This window comes from Pelmatolapia mariae, linkage group LG22 (assembly GCF_036321145.2).
Source record: "Pelmatolapia mariae isolate MD_Pm_ZW linkage group LG22, Pm_UMD_F_2, whole genome shotgun sequence".
Taxonomy (NCBI): domain Eukaryota; kingdom Metazoa; phylum Chordata; class Actinopteri; order Cichliformes; family Cichlidae; genus Pelmatolapia; species Pelmatolapia mariae.
In genome coordinates, this window is record NC_086245.2 from 20,265,548 (window position 1) to 20,283,804 (window position 18,257).

At 41.4% G+C, this 18,257-nt stretch overlaps 2 protein-coding genes across 4 annotated transcripts; one reads left to right on the plus strand and one right to left on the minus strand.

The window, feature by feature from the left end:
* Nucleotides 1-4,996: 4,996 nt before the first annotated feature.
* Nucleotides 4,997-13,380, minus strand: smarcc1b (SWI/SNF related, matrix associated, actin dependent regulator of chromatin, subfamily c, member 1b). The gene is made up of 28 exons (XM_065471003.1): nucleotides 13,109-13,380; nucleotides 12,691-12,810; nucleotides 12,303-12,388; nucleotides 12,129-12,210; nucleotides 11,954-12,046; nucleotides 11,766-11,835; nucleotides 11,603-11,672; nucleotides 11,411-11,486; nucleotides 10,970-11,095; nucleotides 10,572-10,654; nucleotides 10,377-10,483; nucleotides 10,218-10,277; nucleotides 10,053-10,081; nucleotides 9,823-9,938; nucleotides 9,664-9,735; nucleotides 9,467-9,580; nucleotides 9,031-9,184; nucleotides 8,816-8,926; nucleotides 7,607-7,666; nucleotides 7,212-7,470; nucleotides 7,007-7,078; nucleotides 6,871-6,917; nucleotides 6,687-6,789; nucleotides 6,449-6,591; nucleotides 5,978-6,112; nucleotides 5,672-5,804; nucleotides 5,423-5,509; nucleotides 4,997-5,335 (listed from the first exon to the last, which is right to left on the minus strand). The coding sequence occupies exons 1-28, from the start codon at nucleotides 13,274-13,276 to the stop codon at nucleotides 5,268-5,270; spliced, it is 2,844 nt and encodes a 947-aa protein (XP_065327075.1). The 5' UTR covers nucleotides 13,277-13,380; the 3' UTR covers nucleotides 4,997-5,267.
* On the plus strand, nucleotides 13,151-17,264 carry aste1b (asteroid homolog 1b). 3 transcript variants are annotated; one of them, XM_065471004.1, is made up of 7 exons: nucleotides 13,151-13,258; nucleotides 13,905-14,168; nucleotides 14,606-14,872; nucleotides 14,988-15,991; nucleotides 16,087-16,318; nucleotides 16,448-16,640; nucleotides 16,927-17,264. In XM_065471004.1, the coding sequence occupies exons 2-7, from the start codon at nucleotides 13,931-13,933 to the stop codon at nucleotides 17,261-17,263; spliced, it is 2,271 nt and encodes a 756-aa protein (XP_065327076.1). In that variant the 5' UTR covers nucleotides 13,151-13,258; nucleotides 13,905-13,930; the 3' UTR covers nucleotide 17,264. The 3 variants fall into 3 exon arrangements, with proteins under 3 accessions (XP_065327076.1, XP_065327077.1, XP_065327078.1); XM_065471005.1 differs by lacking the exon at nucleotides 13,151-13,258 and adding an exon at nucleotides 13,482-13,598; XM_065471006.1 differs by lacking the exon at nucleotides 13,151-13,258 and adding an exon at nucleotides 13,588-13,625.
* Nucleotides 17,265-18,257: the final 993 nt, after the last annotated feature.

The window sequence follows — 18,257 nt, forward strand, 5'->3', positions numbered from 1 at the left end:
GGGTGGCTTTCTTGCTGAGCTGGAGTCCTGGACTTTACATTTTGGCTTGCTTTTCATTTTTTATTTCTCCTACCTTGAGAAACAGCTTATGCCAAATCAAATCACGTCGCATACCCAGGAACTCATTAGCGCCCCTCCTTTTGCTCCAACAAATTGTTCTTCTGATGCATCGTGCTGAGCGTAAGGGGAATAGGAACATGAGGTGAACAAGCTACACATTTTACAGCTCAGTATGCAAAGCTTATAATTTGTGGCCCAGCATAACCGTCGCAGTGTGATGAATATCGTTTGAAGGGATAAGAGATAATGAAGGGTAACAACAGGCGTAGTAAATAAAAAAAGCATTCACTGACCTGGTTTCTATGCTTAATGATTGGCTTTAAACGACGTCTTAAACAATGTTGTCAAGAATTTATTAGAGATGAGTTTGAATAATATTGAAAAAATGATTTCTATCATGGCATAAACAGTGTATAACCTCTATAACCTTAGAGATTTATCAAGATCTATAAAAATATGCATACAAACCACTTCTGATGCTCATACTTAGTAACACAGGCCTCTTTCCCGCTGATGCAGTGCAGGTGCCAGTTCTGCCCTGTTGTCCTTTTAGAAGCGGCCCTGACTTCAGGAGGCCAAACATCACACAGCTTTATGTCGGGGAAGCTGGAGTAATGTCAGTAGTAAAAGAATTCATGCAGACAGATTCTGAGAGCATCTGTGAGTCATTGGTGAAATTCTTGCAGTACTGTACCTCCGCCCTTCAAGATTTCCAGCCTTTGGTCCAGCACTTTGAATACACAGCATTTTTTTGAATTAACTCTTTTTATGCTTTCAATTGCCCGGAATTTATACAGGAAAGGAGAAAATGTTAACACAAACATCACATGAATTTGAGCCATATTCCTAGAAGGAGAAAAAAAAAGAGATTTGCAGGATGCCTGGGGCTGTGTCACCATGCATGTGGTCTACCATATATTTTTAAAAATTGCGTATGTTGGTTGGATTATTAACAGATGACGTTTTTTTAGGAAGCTTTCATGCTGTGGCGAAAATTCATAAAAGACCCAATAGGTGCATGCATGACACTGCCATTTTGAACTGGATGGATGATTGGACATCATTTTAGTCAGCATCTTTTTGTTTATGAAACTATTTGATACTGTTATGGAATAAATATATATTCTTAGTGCTTATTTTCTGATTATATTGTTTTATGTATTTTAATAATAAAGGCCTGTATAAAGCAAGGCCAGCTGTGACTCACAAACAAAGTGCTCAGCCAGACTGAGAAACAGGAAGTTTAGTGCAGAGATGCAGAGGCATATTAATAAAATACAGAAAACCAGTACAGGGAGAAAAAGCGGAACTAAGTAACACACACACACACACACACACATCAACTCAGGCCAGAAGAAGTTGTTTTTATCGAAACTATGTGTGATGTGTAAAGGACCAAAATAACACCTATATGATACACATTTTTAGTTTCTAATGCTAGAGATTTGCAATTGGCTTTGGGCTGTGCATGTCTCTCTCTTCCGGAAGATGATTTAATAAAATAATTATAAATATTTTGACTGAGTCGTGTTCTCTCTATTTAGTAAAAGAATTCAAAGAACAAAATTTAATAATACATAAAGTATTTGTTAGCTTTAGTGTAAATGTTTATGATTTTGAAAGTATGTGGTTCTATGCATTATATGGGTTACATATGAAACTGATGTACAAGGTCATCCTGAGGCTTTTAATTTGGAAGATTTGGTTATACAACATTGCAGTGTTGTTGCTCTTCACTTTAGTCATCTTGATTTTAGTAGCTTGCTATTTGTGTTGATGTGGCCTGTTTGGGGTCATTGGTGGAGTTCACTTGCTCCCTGTTATTGGAATGTTTGTCCTGTATAAAATGTTCAAATGAAATTTTATAAAGAAAAAAAAGGCATGAGAAAGATTTGAAAGGTTTTTGTTAACATGATATTTTTGAAGCTTTGCTCCTGGTTTCTAGTTTAAAGGGATAACACAGGTGTAACCTAAAATGAAATTAGGACACCTGATATGTCACATGTTTACAGACTAATAAGCAGTAAGCAAACTACAACTATTACTAGTTCATGACCAAAGCTATCTACCAAGCAGCTGAAACATTTCTCAGAATAATGCAGTCAATTCAGCTGAGAGTTCAGTCACTTACGTCACTATTGTTACTGACATGAAGCTATTCTGTGCGTGGATAATAGCCTGCTGCCACAGTCTTAAATCTTTAAATGTTTTGTTTTTACTGCTTTGTGGGAATGCAAGTCTGAATTTATTATTATCTTTTGGTTGTTTTTTATGTTGTCATTTTTGGACAGTTATAGCTCTTACTTTTGGAGGCATGACTGTGGAAGTAGCATGTGTGACAGTTCCAACGTTTCAAGCTGTGGCCATAACAGCAATAACCTCACTGGTCTTCCTTGGTTACTGCGTGGTGACCGAAGGCATGAAGAGTGAGTCTACATCTGTACACATTTTTAACCATTTAGTTTTTGTTTTTTCTCATTGACCTCGTATGGGGTCAAAGGGCAGCCTTCCTCTGCCAATACCTTGCTGATCAGTTGTTATTTTCTTATTTTATAGAGTGATGACCTGATGCAGGTGTTAAACTGTAGTTTTCTTTCCCGTCTGCCTGAAAGGCCCTGTGATTTGCTTGTTATAAAATCTCCCCATGTAATCATTTTATCTTATTAGACATCTGAGTGAACATTTATTTAATTCACATAATCCCTCACTGGTGACTTTAGTATGTAGACCTCTTCAACTAATCGCCCAATGGCAGCAGCTCAGTGCATTTAGGCATGCAGACATGGTCAAGATGATCTCCTGAAGTTCAAACTGAGCATTAGAATGAGGAAGAAACTGAACTGAGTATTTCAGAAACTGCTGATCTTCTGGGATTGGGCTGATACGAAGACCATGGTCGCTCAAATAACCACTTGTTGCATACCATGCTATGCAGAAGAGCAACTCTGAATGTGCAACATGTTGCACCTTGAAGCAGATGAGCTACAGCAGTAGAAAACCACACTGGGTGCTGCTGCTGTCAGCTAAAAACAGGAAACTGAGGCTATTCAATTTGGTTTATATTGCATCATAAACACACAGAAAATAGAATTTAATATAAATTCACTTTTTTTTTTTAAATTGTCATGAAATTGTTAATAAAAATCTATGACAAGAAAATCTAAAGCATTAAATTCACCACTGATCTGAGCCTCTGACTCACATTTTTTTACTGGGTCATGACTCAATCAATCAATCAATCAGTTAACTTGAAATGATGAACATACTCTTTGCCACAGGACAAAAATCGTGTCAGTTAACATTAAGAACATTGCTGAAAGAAAAAGGAGAAAATGAGAATATAGAATTTCTATCTCTTGCTACTTTGTAAAAAATTTTTTTAGTCTGTGTGGGTTCTCTCCAGGTACTCCGGCTTCCTCCCACATTCCAAACACATACAGTTAGTGGGGTTAGGTTAACTGGTGATTCTAAATTGCCCATAGGTGTGAATGGTTGTCTGTCTCTCTGTGTTAGCCCTGCAACAGACTGGCGACCTGTCCAGGGTGTACCCTGCCTCTCGCCCTAAGACAGCAGGTATAGGCTCCAGACCCCCCGTGACCCTGAATAGGATAAGTGGAAGAGGATGGATATATCCTTTATTTAACCAGGTAGAAGCCTCACTGAGATTACAAAATTCATTTTTCCAAGAGAGACCTGGCAGCAGAAATTACAAGTATACCACATAATAATATAAAAAGTAAACAAACAAATACACCTGACATATATTACAAATTACAAGGCAAGTGAATGCAAACATCCGACTCCTACGCACTAACAAAACATCGCAAGAGAAACAGCAAAAGCAGTTTCACTCACCGAGAATTATTTTCTCTAAATGCAAAGAGAGAAAAAAGGTCGCAGCCACTGCAGTGTTGTTAGAGAATTCCTATAGGCTTCATTATTTCTACCATGCAGATGCCTTTAATTGGAAGAGGACGTGTGCACTTTCTTTATGATACACATGAACACAGAACAGCCATCACTGACTCTCAAATCTCTGCCAGCATTGTGGGACTGTAGAATTCAGGTGATCAGGTTAAATTAATACACACATAATTTGATCCAGCTTTAACGTAATTATCAATCATATAAAAACATGTAACATATTTACCTAAGGGTTCCTGAAAAGGGTATGCGTTCACTGGACACTTTAATAGGCACACCTTGCTAGTGCCTGGGTTGGACCCGCTTTTACCTTCAGAACTGCTTAAATTCTTCATGGCAGATTCAACAAGGCGCTGGAAACATTCCTCAGGGATTTTGGTTCATGTTTACATGGCAACATCACACAGTTGCTGCAGATTTGTTTGCTGCACATCCATAATGTGAGTCTCCTGTTCCACCACATCCACAAGGTGCTCTGTTGGACTGAAATCTGGTGCCTGTGGAGGCCGGTTGAGTGAACAGAACTGATTGTGCTCTAGAATCCAGCTGAATTAAACTTTGTGAGATGCCCCTTTATCAAGTGTAGCTTCAGTTTCCTGTTCTTGTCTGGCAGGAGTGGAACCTGATGTGGTCTTCTGCTGCTGTAGCCCCTCTGCCTCAAGGTTCAACATGTGTATTCAGTGACGCTCTTCTGTATAACTTTGTTGTAGTGAGTAATTTGAGCTGCATCCTTCCTATAAGCTTGAATCAGTCTGGCCATTTTCTTTATTATTACCTCCTTATTCAAAGCAAAAGAGGCGTTTCCACCCAGAGAACTGCCACTCAATGGAAAAAAATTTTTTTAACCATTTTTTGTTAACTCTAGAGATGGCTGTGTGGGAAGTTTGATTTGAAATGATATTCTGGCACATGTGTACCGCCAACATGCCATTGGATTGGAAGGTGGACCACTGCAAATAGCACAAAGTCACAAAGAAACCAGCTGAACGAGGATAAAAGCTCAACAAAACTGTTTCATAAAAAAGAACCTTTAATGAGCAGAGTTCAGTCTACAGATTTCTCAACTCTGACATCAGAGCACAAACAGTTCACAAAGAGTGGATGAGCTGCACTGTTGAACAAATACACATCAACTGTGTCTACCTGTTTGTGAATCCTTCAGTGTTGAAATGAAACTACTGAAGCGTTGCAGAGTTTAATTGTGAGCAGCTGTTCCAGATGCTTGGTTTAGATTGAAAGAGGAGTGATGTATTCACACCTGCACGTGCTGTTTTCTGATGAATTCAGCTGTGACTGGATGATGGAGGACCAGTGGGAGCTGGTGCTATCCCATCAGGTTGTGAGGGTGGGTCTGAGATAGTGACAGAAGAACTTTGTGTCAGTACACTCCAAAATAATATAAAATAATAAATCTAGGACAACAGCGGAAAACACTCACACATGCCATTTGGAGCTCCAGGGTGTCGAGGAGCCATCGTTTGGGCATTTCCTCCTGCAGGCATCATTCGGTTAGGAATGGACTGGCCTAGGGAGGAAAAGGGATTAAAATTCAAAGGCAGACTAACAGGCAGTCTAGTGACAGCGGATGCACCTTACAATGTGATCATGTTATGGGTTTTATATAAAGAATTGAAGGGTTAACCATATTTATAGACTGATAGGATGCTTTCGGTGTCCATGTTCAGACCTGAATGCTGCATTGTGTAACCCGGCTGCCCCTGCTGCTCCCTCTGCTGGCGAACCTTCATCTCCACCTGCTTCAGCTGCTCAGTGTGGAAAGTCTGTCTTTCCGTCAGCAGCTGTTGCCGCTGCTGCTCTAACTGCATGGGACACGCATATGCACAGGTGTTAAGTACTGTTTTTGGTTTCTATGTGGACACAAACCTTTCAGAGATGTACTGGAGTGTGGAATTATAGCTCACAAATGAGCAACAAGACAGGGAGTAGCTAAGTAAAGTTTCCCTATATAATAGAAGACATCGTTATCACTCACAGCCTCTTTCTCGCGGTCCATGATGGTTTCAAGTTCTTCGAAGTGTCTCAACTTGATCTCCAGCTTCTTCATCTGGGTCTCCACCAGCAGAGCAACCAGCGACTTGATCTTTCTCTCTTCTACTGCTGCCAAATGCTTCAAATACAGAGTAAAAAAAGACAGTGATAGAAGACAACAGTAGTTGGTATGGTGGTTGTAATAGCTAAGAATGTAGCACAGGTAAAACAACCACAGGAAGTGGAGACAAACACTGGGAAATATACAGTATATTCTTCATATATCCCCAATCAATTATATGCAAAGTGGGAGAGTTTCCTTCAAGTAACCTTCAAGATATTTTACATCTGTTTTGGTTGCTAGGAAACCTGTGGAATAAATGAAAAAAAAAAAAACCCAAACCCTCCACTTAAGCATTTCTTTAGTGTATATATGCGCGATTGGTTGGATTTTAAGCCAGTGGGTGGGCTTTACCTTGGCCTTCGTGGCAGCCGAGGACAGAGCTGCTGCTGCTGCCGTGGCAACGCTGCCCTCCACCAGCTCCAGCTCCATCACTCTCCTCCCGTCGTCCCCATCCCCCTCCCGCCGGCCTGCGTTCTCGTCGCCATCCCCCCTTGCTGAAGCGCACATGAGAAAATTTCGTTATTAGAGCCGCTGATGCGTATATGCATACATACGATGCATATTCACTGTAGCGCACATATTGATGTACCATCTCTCTCCTCAGCAAGTATATTTTCAGCATTTTCTCTTTTGACTCCCTCCACTTTTGGCACGCTGGGTTCCACCTGGAGCCCGTCAGTCCTGACAGTAACCTGAAATGCAAACACACGCTCAAGTTAAGCAACATACTCCACCAGCACACACAATAAACTGAGCTCCTACTGGTACATTACCTGATGAAGGTTAGAATTTGGCTCCAGTTTTTCTGCATCTACCGCTTCTATAAGATACAAAGCAATAACATGTTACATTATGAAAGCACAGTGAGAGAGTAATGTGCAATTTTGCCTTTCTATATTTCAGCATTACCATTTTTTTCTGGCTGGTTCAACATTTCAGAGGCTTTTTCCGTCGATTCCTCCTGCACTTTAGAAAACTCCTCTGAAAGCAGAAAGCAACAGTCACAACACACATTTCCCCTTTTTGCAAACATTGTGTATACCATATACTATCTCAGAGGTACTTAAAAACCTAGATTACACAGAAATGAACCTTCTTCCCTCTGTAGTCTTACCCAATGCTGCCTTAGCTGCGGCTGATGCCACACGAGGATCCACCACAGATGCCAGAAAGGCCACGGTGCTCATAACAGGGTTCTCTGATTGGCTGAAAGGCACAGGCTGATATGCCAGTGGACCAAGAGAGGCCGAAGAGTCTTCTAGGTAAGGGTCTTCTATCGGCAGACGGAGGAAGTGGAGGATACATTCGTCCTGCGTTCTGGAGCCCACGTGCTCTGAAACTTTGTTCCAGTCATCTCGGTAAACCTCTAAGGCCTGAGAAACGTAGAGGTGGTGATAGAGAGACCAAGACGAACAAGGCTCAAGGGCTTACGTAAAAGATCTCATTACATAAAAGATCTCATAAATAAAAAATGCAAAATGCATGTGACGATAAAGTTACTGCGCTTACCTCTAACAGCAAAAGAGTCTCCTGCTCTGTCCACTCTCTTCCTGCACTCGCTCCTTTAGTCTGAGACAAGTATCACAAATATGACAATAATTTAAGAATAAAGCCTGTATAACACTGTTATAAAACACATTCTTGTCTATTCTATGAGACACAGTGGAAGAGTGTCTCTTTTAAGGAATTTTGAGACTTGCTGTTAAACAAACCTCTCAAATTAAGACGTATCTTCAAGATTTATAACACTCTGCAAAAGTCTTGAGCTACACTTTTTTTAATACTTTGCTAGAAAAACGGGATGTGGATGCAGCGATTTATTAAAACGTACACATGCATGGGAAAACTGACTTTGTACAATTATGATGAGCTTCAAAGTTTATATTTGGTATGACCACCTTTATTCTTTAACACACCCTGAACAGTGTGTGAATGTGAGAGTGAATGAATAGTGGAATTGTAAAGCGCTTTGAATGTCTAGAAAAGCGCAATATAAATGCAATCCATTAACTCTCTTAGGTTTCTTTAAGTAGTCTTAAAGAATAATTCTCCAGGCTTCTTGAAGGACATTTAAAGCTCTTCTTTGGATGTTTGCTGCATTTTGTTCTGTTGTCTATCAGACCTCCACTTGTCCAGTTTGCTCAATTTCTTTAAGGACACGCTGCACACCATGCTTTGAAGCGCCAATTCATCAGCTAAAAGCTCTATTAGAATCACCTTGTTAGTGTAAAAATACTATTTTATGCCTGTCAAGCTGTGTTATCTTTAGCATTTTTTTACAGATTCAACTAAAGAAATCAGAACAAATTCTGTATTTTTGTGTCAGGCTGCAAGACACAAAGTGCCTGAAGATACAATTTAGAAGTGTCTGTCATGTGCAGACACAACACTGGTTCATCCCATGAGTTTGGTGCCTTTTTATTATTCATATGTCAAGTGGTTTAAGTGCCTTAAAAATGCTCTAAAAATAATCAGGTAAGAGGACTGGACTGAAAATGGTTGAAAAAGTATCCGCTTTCCAAAGAGAACTTTGGACAGAAAGTCCGGAAAACTATTTCTCAAGACTTTAAAAGAAATTACAAGAAAATCTGGCACCATGGAAGCACAACATAAAGAAATGAAAACTGGATCAAGACTTGTACTGAACTGTAGTTGCTCTTTACTGTAAGCACCATTATAAACTCTTTTTTTTTAATTTTTGTATTAACAGTGTAAGACCTTAGGGTGTTTCTTGGCGTAGATGTCAGTACGCAGACCAAAGTTTTGGCAGTCTGAAGGTTTCTCTCTGCTCTTTTCTGGGAAATACAACATGTGCTGTGAAGCTGACACCTGCGGAAATAAGTAAGAGTTTGTCGGAAAATGTTTCACATGACAAAAACTGTGTTTTAAACTTGTCTGTGCTGAGAGCTTTGCGCAACAGCAACACGACAAACCTGTAGCGGTTTGTGTTGCAGGGGGGCCAGCCCAGATGGTGTGTCAGCGAGTACGTTGAAGTGAGGGGTGGGTGGAGGTCCCATAGGGAGAGGCCTGCTCTCTGCATCCACTTGGTAGTTAATCAAACCCCACTGCTCCAGGAATGCATGAACCCTGGACACAAACATTTGTTTCATATTAATTCTAATCTGCTGTAGCTGGAACAGCCCCCATAGCTCAAACACATGTACATTAACAAACTCAACATGTTTTAGACACAAATACTTATTAACTACAGAATCATTAACGACACCATATACCGCTTACTGCTCCTTTCCAGCATTAACAGATTTAATTTATTAACACATTCACAGATGAACACCTACACATTAAACCTAATTTAGCAGATGCAGCAGACACACATGACAGCAAACACCCACACGCACACAGTTATACCTTATGAGGGCACAAACGTCTCCAGTCAGGTTGCGTCTACAGGATGTTGAACTGAGGTATTCCTGGGGGTTCAGCCGGTACGTGTCGATCATGAAGTTACGATATGCCAGGTAGCTGCAAAGGTGTAAAGAAAGCTATACTGAGCCATTCTCCATCATCTGTAATAGCGGTAAAGTCTAAACATCAGCAGCACTCACATTTCAGGAGTTTTTGACTTGTTCTTCCCATTGAAGAATTCAGGGAGTGCACGTTTCTCTATCGAGTGAATGCTGGACAAGATGCACAGGGAGCTTTTAGGTCTTTTGAATAAAATTAAGAGGTTCAGCATAAAGGTAAATGTAAATACATATTCTTACCAGTTGTAATTGAACCACGATGTGTAGCTTGGTATTATTATGTGATGTGTTTGTTCTGTGATGTTTTCCTCTCCCTCTGATAGGCGTGGGATCTCTCCTCTTCCATCCTCATCTTCCTAAAGAGAGATGAGGAATACACAGAGAAATATTACTTTTTCAAATCTGGAAACTAAACCCAAAATTCCTACAGTTAAAAATGTTTTAAGTGAGAGAAATGACATCATATTTACCCGTCCTGGGAAATCATCCTCCTGGTCATCTGAAAAAGACAGTGGTTACAAGGATGTAAAAAAAACAAAAATCACACATAAACATAGGAATGACATATTTTAAAAAAGTATTTTAATGTTTCGAGACTTCTCTATATGCATTTACGATGGCACAAGCATGCCTACCTAGGTCAGCCATGATCCCTCCTTTCACTGGAGTGTTCTCACTGTCTTTCTTAAGGTTGACTACATAGATCGGATAAGAAAATATTAAACACATTTAAACACTTTAAAGGAAATGTACACATTTTTAATGAGTTTTGGACACTGTCTTCAAAGTTTCACCATTCTTGGGTAGTATGACCTCCTCCATGTTAGGCACAGGAGTCGGGTCTTCCATGTCTTTGGTCAGGTCCTCTTCTGGCTCTTCGTCCTGTTGTCCACGCCTTCTCCTGTGTGTGAGCACACAAATCAACCGTAATACCTTTTGTGACAACCCAAAAGCACAGCCCCTTATTAAAAGAAACACCTATGTCTTACCCTTTCTTTCCTTTCTTCCTGCCTTCAGAGGAGGGAGGGGACGGGGAGCGCCTTCTCTTTTTGGAGGGTGTAGACTTTGGGTCCTGTAACAAAAGGTTAAAGGCAGATGGAGAAAAACTAAAAACGGAATAAAGACTATTTTGAAAAAAAGAGCAGGATTTGCAACTTTGTGAAGCTGACAGCTGTTTTTCATCTCTAGGAGAAAAACACTGCTAATTGTCTGAAATGGGAAAAGAAGCATGCCTGCTTACAATTCTGAGAACAAAAGAATCACACAACAGGATCACACCTGCTTTTTGCAGTTGATTAAACTGTTAAAACGTAAGCGTGCATTAATAAAAGGGGAACTCCTTCCTAAGCCTACAGACCAGTGCCATTTTTTACTACTTCACACAAACCTGGTCTTCTTGGAGGTGAATACGCTGCCGGAGGATGACTGGCACATTCCTTTCGTCAACACAGTAGTCTTCCTCATTCATCCATTCGTTGAAAACATCCGTGTCCAGAATCCAACCAGCATGGACCTGGAGAACACGCACGCACACACACCCACCCACACAAATTGAATATTAATGAGTGATGCATACTTCTGTATCTCATCAAGTGTAAGAAAGGAATACAGAGCATGCTAAATGAATAGGATTCAGTCAGCTGTAAAATTTCTGTAAATTTTTTAGACATTATATAAAATCATCTATTATTTATAGTACGCGTGGTTCCTTAATGTCCCCGCTGACAATCACATTCTGTCTGACAAAGAAAACTGAAGACAAACATCACTCAGTAACTGCAGCAGTAACTAACTCCTGACAGCATGATGTATGTGGTGCCATACTAACCCTCCAGGGCCTTTCTGGATGTGGCAGCTCTTCAACCTCTCCCTCAACATCACTCGATGACAGCCAACTATCATAACTGTAAGAGACAAGAGACGTTGTCACTTCATGCTGGTCAAGTGTTGTGTGTGAGCACCTGTGTGTGTGTGTGTGTGTGTGTGTGTGTGTGTGTGTGTGTGTTTGTGCTTGCTTTACCTGTCAGGGTGCATGCCCCAGTGTACCAAGACATGCTTGTCTTTCCGCATGACAGGACGCATCCATTCATCTAAAAACAGATGTGTATACAAAATGTATTTAAGCTAAGTGGTAGGCATCATAACATCAGCAAACACATATACACATACAAACTTTAACTAACCTTCCTCTGTCGAGGGAGGGCAGGGGTTTATGTGATGACTGGCAAGCGTTCTGTCCTCTGTAACAGTACCCTGCAGGGGGAAAAACTGTGAATCAGTAGCACTGAAATCCAACTACTGTATCAGAGCTACATACATTTAGTCTTACTCTGAGCTACAAATAATCTCCTGCTTATTTGCAGTAGTTTACCTGATGTTTGGTGATGATGCCAGTTAGTCTGCCGGCCAGATCCTGATCCAGTGTAGGGTCCAGATATACGACAGGCAATGACATGCAGTTGTTCTGTTGTGACAAATATTCAAGTTCGTGAAGGAACAGTCCTTGGTGTGTATGTGTGTGCAGTATTGAGATTTGCGGTTTTCACCTGGATCAGTGCTTTTTCAATTGTACCAAACATCTCCACGTTCCTCTCAGTCCTTGATGGATTCTGTAAGTCAAACCTTCGCCTGTGTGAAAATAGGTAGAGAACAAAGAGATATTAAGGACACAGGTGGAAGCAAATGAGATCTGTTAGGGATCATATTAGGAAACTACCCACCAGCCCTGATCAAACTTGAACTTGTAAGCAGTGCCAAGAATGTGGCAGAGTCCATCACCTGGTCGCAAGTCAAGGAAGCACTGTGCCTGTAGAGAAATCAACAAGGTTTTCTTGTGGGTTTGGGTCATGGACATGAACAACTTTCATATTTGTGTGTTGTTGTTGTTTTTATCCTCTTCACTATTAAGTGTCACGCATACTTAGAGGCAAGCATTTGCTTCCACAGTTTTAAACTCATCAATCAATAATCAGTCTACTACTACTTTAATACTCCAAGTACACTACAAAGTCAAAGTTAGGCACTTACAGCGACTTACAAGCCAATTCTATCAGGCATTTTAAAGTCACTTGTGACGACAATTAGATAGACAGTGAGCGATAGACTCACAGGCAGCTTGGTGAGTGCAGGGCTGGTAGCTTGTCGGCCAAATGCATCCTCTTGGAACTGGAGAAGCTGCAGGGTGACTGCAGCCAGGACCTGGCAAGATGGGGCATCCGACAGAACATACTAACAAACAGAGAGGGTTTGAAATTAGATAGGAGTAGAATTTTTATTTATCGTGCCACTCAATACTCTATTACATACACAAGCTTAGGGCTGTATTTACATGTGATACGACTGCGCTAGATTTGCATTTCACGTTTGTATATTTTTCCTTTTATGCAGGGTCCGCTGACTTAATTTCTCTATATCTAGACAGCCAGTGTGAACACGTAACCGTATGTTTACGCTGTAACCCACTGGGCTTGCTAACAGGGAGGGGGAGCGGCTAGCATCTTGCTTAGCTTCCTGTTCGGCTAACTACCTTTTTGTAGTGCTTCCCGATCCACTGTCGCACCACTTCCAGCTGGGCTAAAGTATCCGGACTCTCCCAAAACCTAGCGGACGGGCTGCTGTCTTTTTTTCGGTGTGCAAATGCACCGGGGGTGGCTTGGCTTGTCCCGGGAATCCCGAGGTTTGTTCCTCCGGACATTGTGGTCGTAATAAAACGTAATTATTTTTCAAACGTGAGAACAAAACTGGCTAGCGCCCTCGCTAGCGTTTGCGTTCTCGTGTTCTCTCGCGAGAACGCAAACGCAATTTAGCGCAAGGCTTTTCAAATTAATTAAAATTTAACTGTCATTATTCTCTACAGTGTTGTGGCTTTATTTGCGCGTGTTCTTTGCTGGGTTTTTTTTATAGATAGGAAAATTAGATATTATCGTGTTTACAGTAGAATACACACGTTTGTTACTAGCCGGGAACTTTATTTTGAAGTACAAGGAAGGAACTGCGCAAGACATAAAAACACTCAGGCAAGTAAAGAGAAGAAAGTGTCATTGGTTAGTACAACTCGTAAACATTTAGTGCTCTACTAAATACGGCTAATTCTGGATGTCATTTGTCGTCAGTTACTCAGAGTTTTATGTTGCAATAACTTCTGATGAGTCATAATTTTCCAGCCGACAGTCTCTGTGTCTGTTACTTCACATTGGAGCGAACTGTGACTCCTGTCATTTTCTGGCAGTTACCTTCCGTTTATTGCATGATTGCACAGAAACTGGCTTTCGTGCATTTTAACCATCGTGAGTACCATTATCTTATACATCATCTCACTCTAGGAACTCGTCCTAGGCCCTGAGATGTAATGGGTGTCCATGGTCTGACGACCTTTGTGGAGGGGAACAGACACTTCCTACAAGATGTGAAGTTTAGGGACAGTCGGCTCGTTATCGATGGCTGCAGTCTTTATTTCCGCCTGTACTTTAGCCACGGATTGGATCAGCTGCATGGAGGGGACTACGATGCCTTTGCTTCCCTGCTCACCCAGTTCCTCACTGCACTGGCAACCTGTAACATCCAGCCATATGTGGTTCTGGATGGAGGTAAAGATGCTTTATACAAGGCCGTCAAGTTAGGATGTTTCAAGTATGTACTCTTCTAGACATTTAAAAAAGGGGACAGCTTACATTATTTATTTATTTTTTTTTAAGTTCTCTGTATTTGGGTACAACATCATCTAATATCTTCAATTTAAGTACTCACCTCATTTAGTAAACATTCCCCTTAATTTCAATAGCACATCTTAACTTCAGTCATCTTTGTTATATTGCTTTTCATTGTAATAACAGATAGGTCTGTAGCTTATTAAATCATTATATCATTGAACTATATTAGATTTTTTATCCTTTACCTTTTCATGAATGCTTTTGTTGCTTATATCTTTAATCTGCACAAACCTAAAGCAAAAACCACTTTTCACATTAAATATTGCTATAACACCTGCAAACATCTGTTTTCCTATCTTTTTAATTATTATTAGGGATGGACCCCAGTAACAAGAAGTTTGATACTCTACGCCAGCGCCTGCAGTCCAAGATAAAAGAGGCAGACAACCTCTCTCACGGCCGCAATGGCTCTGTCCTCCCCATTCTTACAAGAGACGTCTTCATTCAGGTCCTCATCCAGAGTGGAGTCCCACTCATCCAGTGTCCAGCTGAGGCTGACTGGGAGATTGCGTGCTTGGCACAAGAGTGGAAATGCCCAGTGCTGACAAATGACAGTGACTTTTATATCTTTGACCTTCCAGGTGTGGGTAGTCTCTGGACTTTAACACAGATTCAAAATAGCCCTTTGGTGGTAACAGTATTTTGCAGTATGTATTTTCTCATGTGGTATCTATCTCAATTGTTTTCTGATCTTAGGAGGTTATCTGCCATTCCGTTTTTTCCAGTGGACCAACCTTAACGGTAAAGCCTCGCAACGCTACATCTTAGCTCGCTGCTACACCACTGCCGGCCTGTGTCGCTTGTTCGGGGGCATGAACCCCGAGTTGCTCCCTTTATGTGCTGTTCTGACTGGAAATGACTACGGAACTCCAAAAGATACTGAAGCCCTTCTTTCTCTGTTAGATGCAAGTCTGTTAAGGAGAGGTGGCGGCAGGGGTAAAGGTAGATCACCCCCTTCTCGTATTGAAGGCCTCCTTCTTTGGCTGTCCTCTTTTAAAACTGTGGCTGAGGCCTTAGAAGAAGTGAGCAGCCTAATGGGGGAGGAAGGCTGTAAGGGCAAAAGAGGGCAGAAGGGTGGTCTTGCATCCAGGCTGCTGGCATGTATGCAGGAGTACCATATCAAGGCTCCGAGCTCTGTGGCCCGCTGGTTTTCTGGAGGTAAGGCATTTCAGGGAGGGCAGACCTCTGGGCTGGCACAGCTGCCGGAGTGCCTGTCGACAGCAGCACTTCAGGGTCGGCTTCCTCCCTTGGTGCTTGATGCTTTGGTGATGCACAGGGTCCTTCTCATTCCGCAGGTGGAGAACAGTAAACTAGCTAGCAGCCACTGTAGTTCTAGAGCCATTCGGCAGGCTGTATACGGGATATTACTGCACAGATCTCAAGATAATGTAACTGAAGGAAGAGTTGGAGGTACACAGCCAATGAAGGGGCCAGGAGGTGAAATACAAGATATGAGGATGCAAGAAAACAGACAGGGAATGAGAGGTGGGAGAGAGCGAGGAGGAAGGGGGTGTGGAGGCAGGGGTCAGAGCATAAATGCAGCATTTAGCAAGGAACAAGCAGCTGGGTCATCAACAGTCCAGGCTCAGGGCGTGCCCATTTCTGTGGAAGAGTATGATCGCTTGGACCTGAACTTGAAGAAGAACGAAGTGGAGGCAGTTCCACTCAGAAACCATGTACACCTGGATAGACTTGGTCAGGTAAACATTTTTCAGAATCAGTATTTGTTTTGCATCTGTCTGGAATTCGAAGTTTTCCACATGATCTGATTGTATTTTCCAACATTTTTTTCCAGGCTCCTGCAGCAGTCCGACTTGGTGCCCTGTTACAAGTCTTGGGCGTGAACCAGTCAGCCTTAGTTTCCGTTCCTTTCCAGCTGCAGCTGGCTGTAGCTGTGACAGGATTCTGGTTTCGAGAGGCCACACCGACACCCTCACAGCCCCAGGTGCAAGCTTTGGTCCTAGGCATGGTTTATGGAGAAGTCTTCTTGAACACACAGCTTGGAGCTATCCACTACCAACACACTGGTTAGTTGGATTGTATCCCTCCTGGGTTCTTCGACATGGTTAAAAAGACTAATATGCCTTAGTAACAAGGCAAACTGTCATTTTTCTTGTCATTACGTAAAAGCTTGTATTTGCTTTCAAACACTGCAGTCCCGCAGCCAAACTGGGCCCTGGAACATAAAGTGTGTGCAGGGCTGGATCGACAACGTGTGAGACCAGGAGAGAGACGGGGAGTAGATATTGGAATGGCTCACAGTTTCAGCCAATGGCAGGCCTGCCTTTGGAGTGCACTTTGTCTAAATCAGCTACTGCTGCTGCCGCTGCCAGAACCTCATCTCTCATGGTAGGCACTGTATGTCATGGACATACAGTAAAAGAAAATGGTACTCTGTATGCATTAGAACTAGAGGTGCAACCAACAAACAGGAGCTGGCAAAGAAAAAGAGAATTATCTCTAGATTTACATGTACAAAGCTTTAATTACATTTTAAGTGAGTTTGGGGTTTTTCTGCTAAGCTTACACAAATGGAGTGATAATAATTATATGTGATATCTGTCCACAGTTATACCACGATGACAGTACATTTTTGCATCTTTGTTGCCTTGTTCTCACTCCCTGTGTCTCTCAGGTTGTTCAGTGGTACGCTGGTGCACGGCCTCGTCAGGTATCTGAAAGGAGGCCGAGATGCTGAGTCTCTGCTGCCTAGGGGATCTTTGTCTGCGCAGCTCTACTCCTCCCTGCTGAATGCTGTGAGGAACTGCAGTTCCAAACCCACTCACTCATCCTCAGAATCAGGGAGGAGGGGGAGAGGCAGAGGGCGGGGAGGGAGAGGAAGAGGAAGAAGAGGGAGAGGTGGAAGAGGAAGAGGAGCTCAGGGAGGGGGGAGAGATGCTAATGAAATAAACAACCGGTTTGCTCTCCTTATGAGCGAGGAAGAGCCTGATGATGACGATGAGGATTATTGATAGGGAGACAGAAAAATTAACAGATGGATAAAAAACACTTGCTAGGGCTCCAAATGAAGGAAGGCCTGTCAGTGGTTTACAACAGTTCCTCAGGGAAAAATGACAGCTCTTAATGTTTACCACTGTGTGTGTTGCACTAATTTAACTTCCTGTAGTCATAATGTTTAATTATGAATTGCCATCTCGAGTAATGTCTGTAAAGACATACGTTCATATCAGAACATCAGTTTTTCTACAAATTACACAATTTTAGCATCATTATGCATCGTGAGCTTTTATCAAAGTAATCTTACTCTAATGAATGCACTTGTTTTCAGCTTCCCAGTTTTATTTACATATTCTAGCACAACATTTAAACAGTCACAGAGATCCTAGTTTTCATCAGTAACATGAGCAGAAAGTTGTATGGCAGCTAATGAAAAAGTCTGGAGCAATTTTTAAAATCTTACATTTTCTTCATTTCATTGCAGCTGCCTTGTGTTTCACTAACTTGGTGCTCTTATATTTTTAATCATATTTGTATTTTAAAAGGAATGGAAACGTGTTTTTAAACCATCACATTGAGCTATGTGTTTTAATTGTAACTGCTTATAGCTAAGAATAAAATGTTAACACTTTCTCTTTAAAGGCACATCACATAGCTACTGAACAGTAAGATGCAACACTAGTGTTAAATCAGCACACAGCCAAGAGTTAAATACTTACAGATGCTGTATCTACACTTTGACACAGCATATTTTACAGCCTATAAAAAATCTGATTTTACAGTGTTTTGTATAAGGACCAAACAAAATAAAATAAAATATAAACCCAACCAGTATTTGAATGTTTTTTCTTTCACAAACTGATTTACACACATTAAATTCAAACAGCAAAAAAGTTACATCATAACAAGAAAATTACATGTGAATATACAATATGAAATGGTCACACAGCAGTGCAGCGGTTAGCACTGTCCCCTCACAGCAAGAAGGTCCTGGGTTTAAATCGACAG

Coding starts and splice junctions, on each gene's coding strand:
- aste1b (XM_065471004.1), top strand. CDS start 13,931: ATGGGTGTCCATGGTCTGACGACCTTTGTGGAGGGGAACAGACACTTC. Junction 14,873..14,987: donor TTATATCTTTGACCTTCCAG/GTGTGGGTAGTC, acceptor TTCTGATCTTAG/GAGGTTATCTGCCATTCCGT. Junction 16,641..16,926: donor CCAGAACCTCATCTCTCATG/GTAGGCACTGTA, acceptor TGTGTCTCTCAG/GTTGTTCAGTGGTACGCTGG.
- smarcc1b (XM_065471003.1), bottom strand. CDS start 13,276: ATGTCCGGAGGAACAAACCTCGGGATTCCCGGGACAAGCCAAGCCACC. Junction 12,211..12,302: donor TTCAAGTTTGATCAGGGCTG/GTGGGTAGTTTC, acceptor ATTTTCACACAG/GCGAAGGTTTGACTTACAGA. Junction 6,918..7,006: donor GAACCAGCCAGAAAAAAATG/GTAATGCTGAAA, acceptor TGTATCTTATAG/AAGCGGTAGATGCAGAAAAA.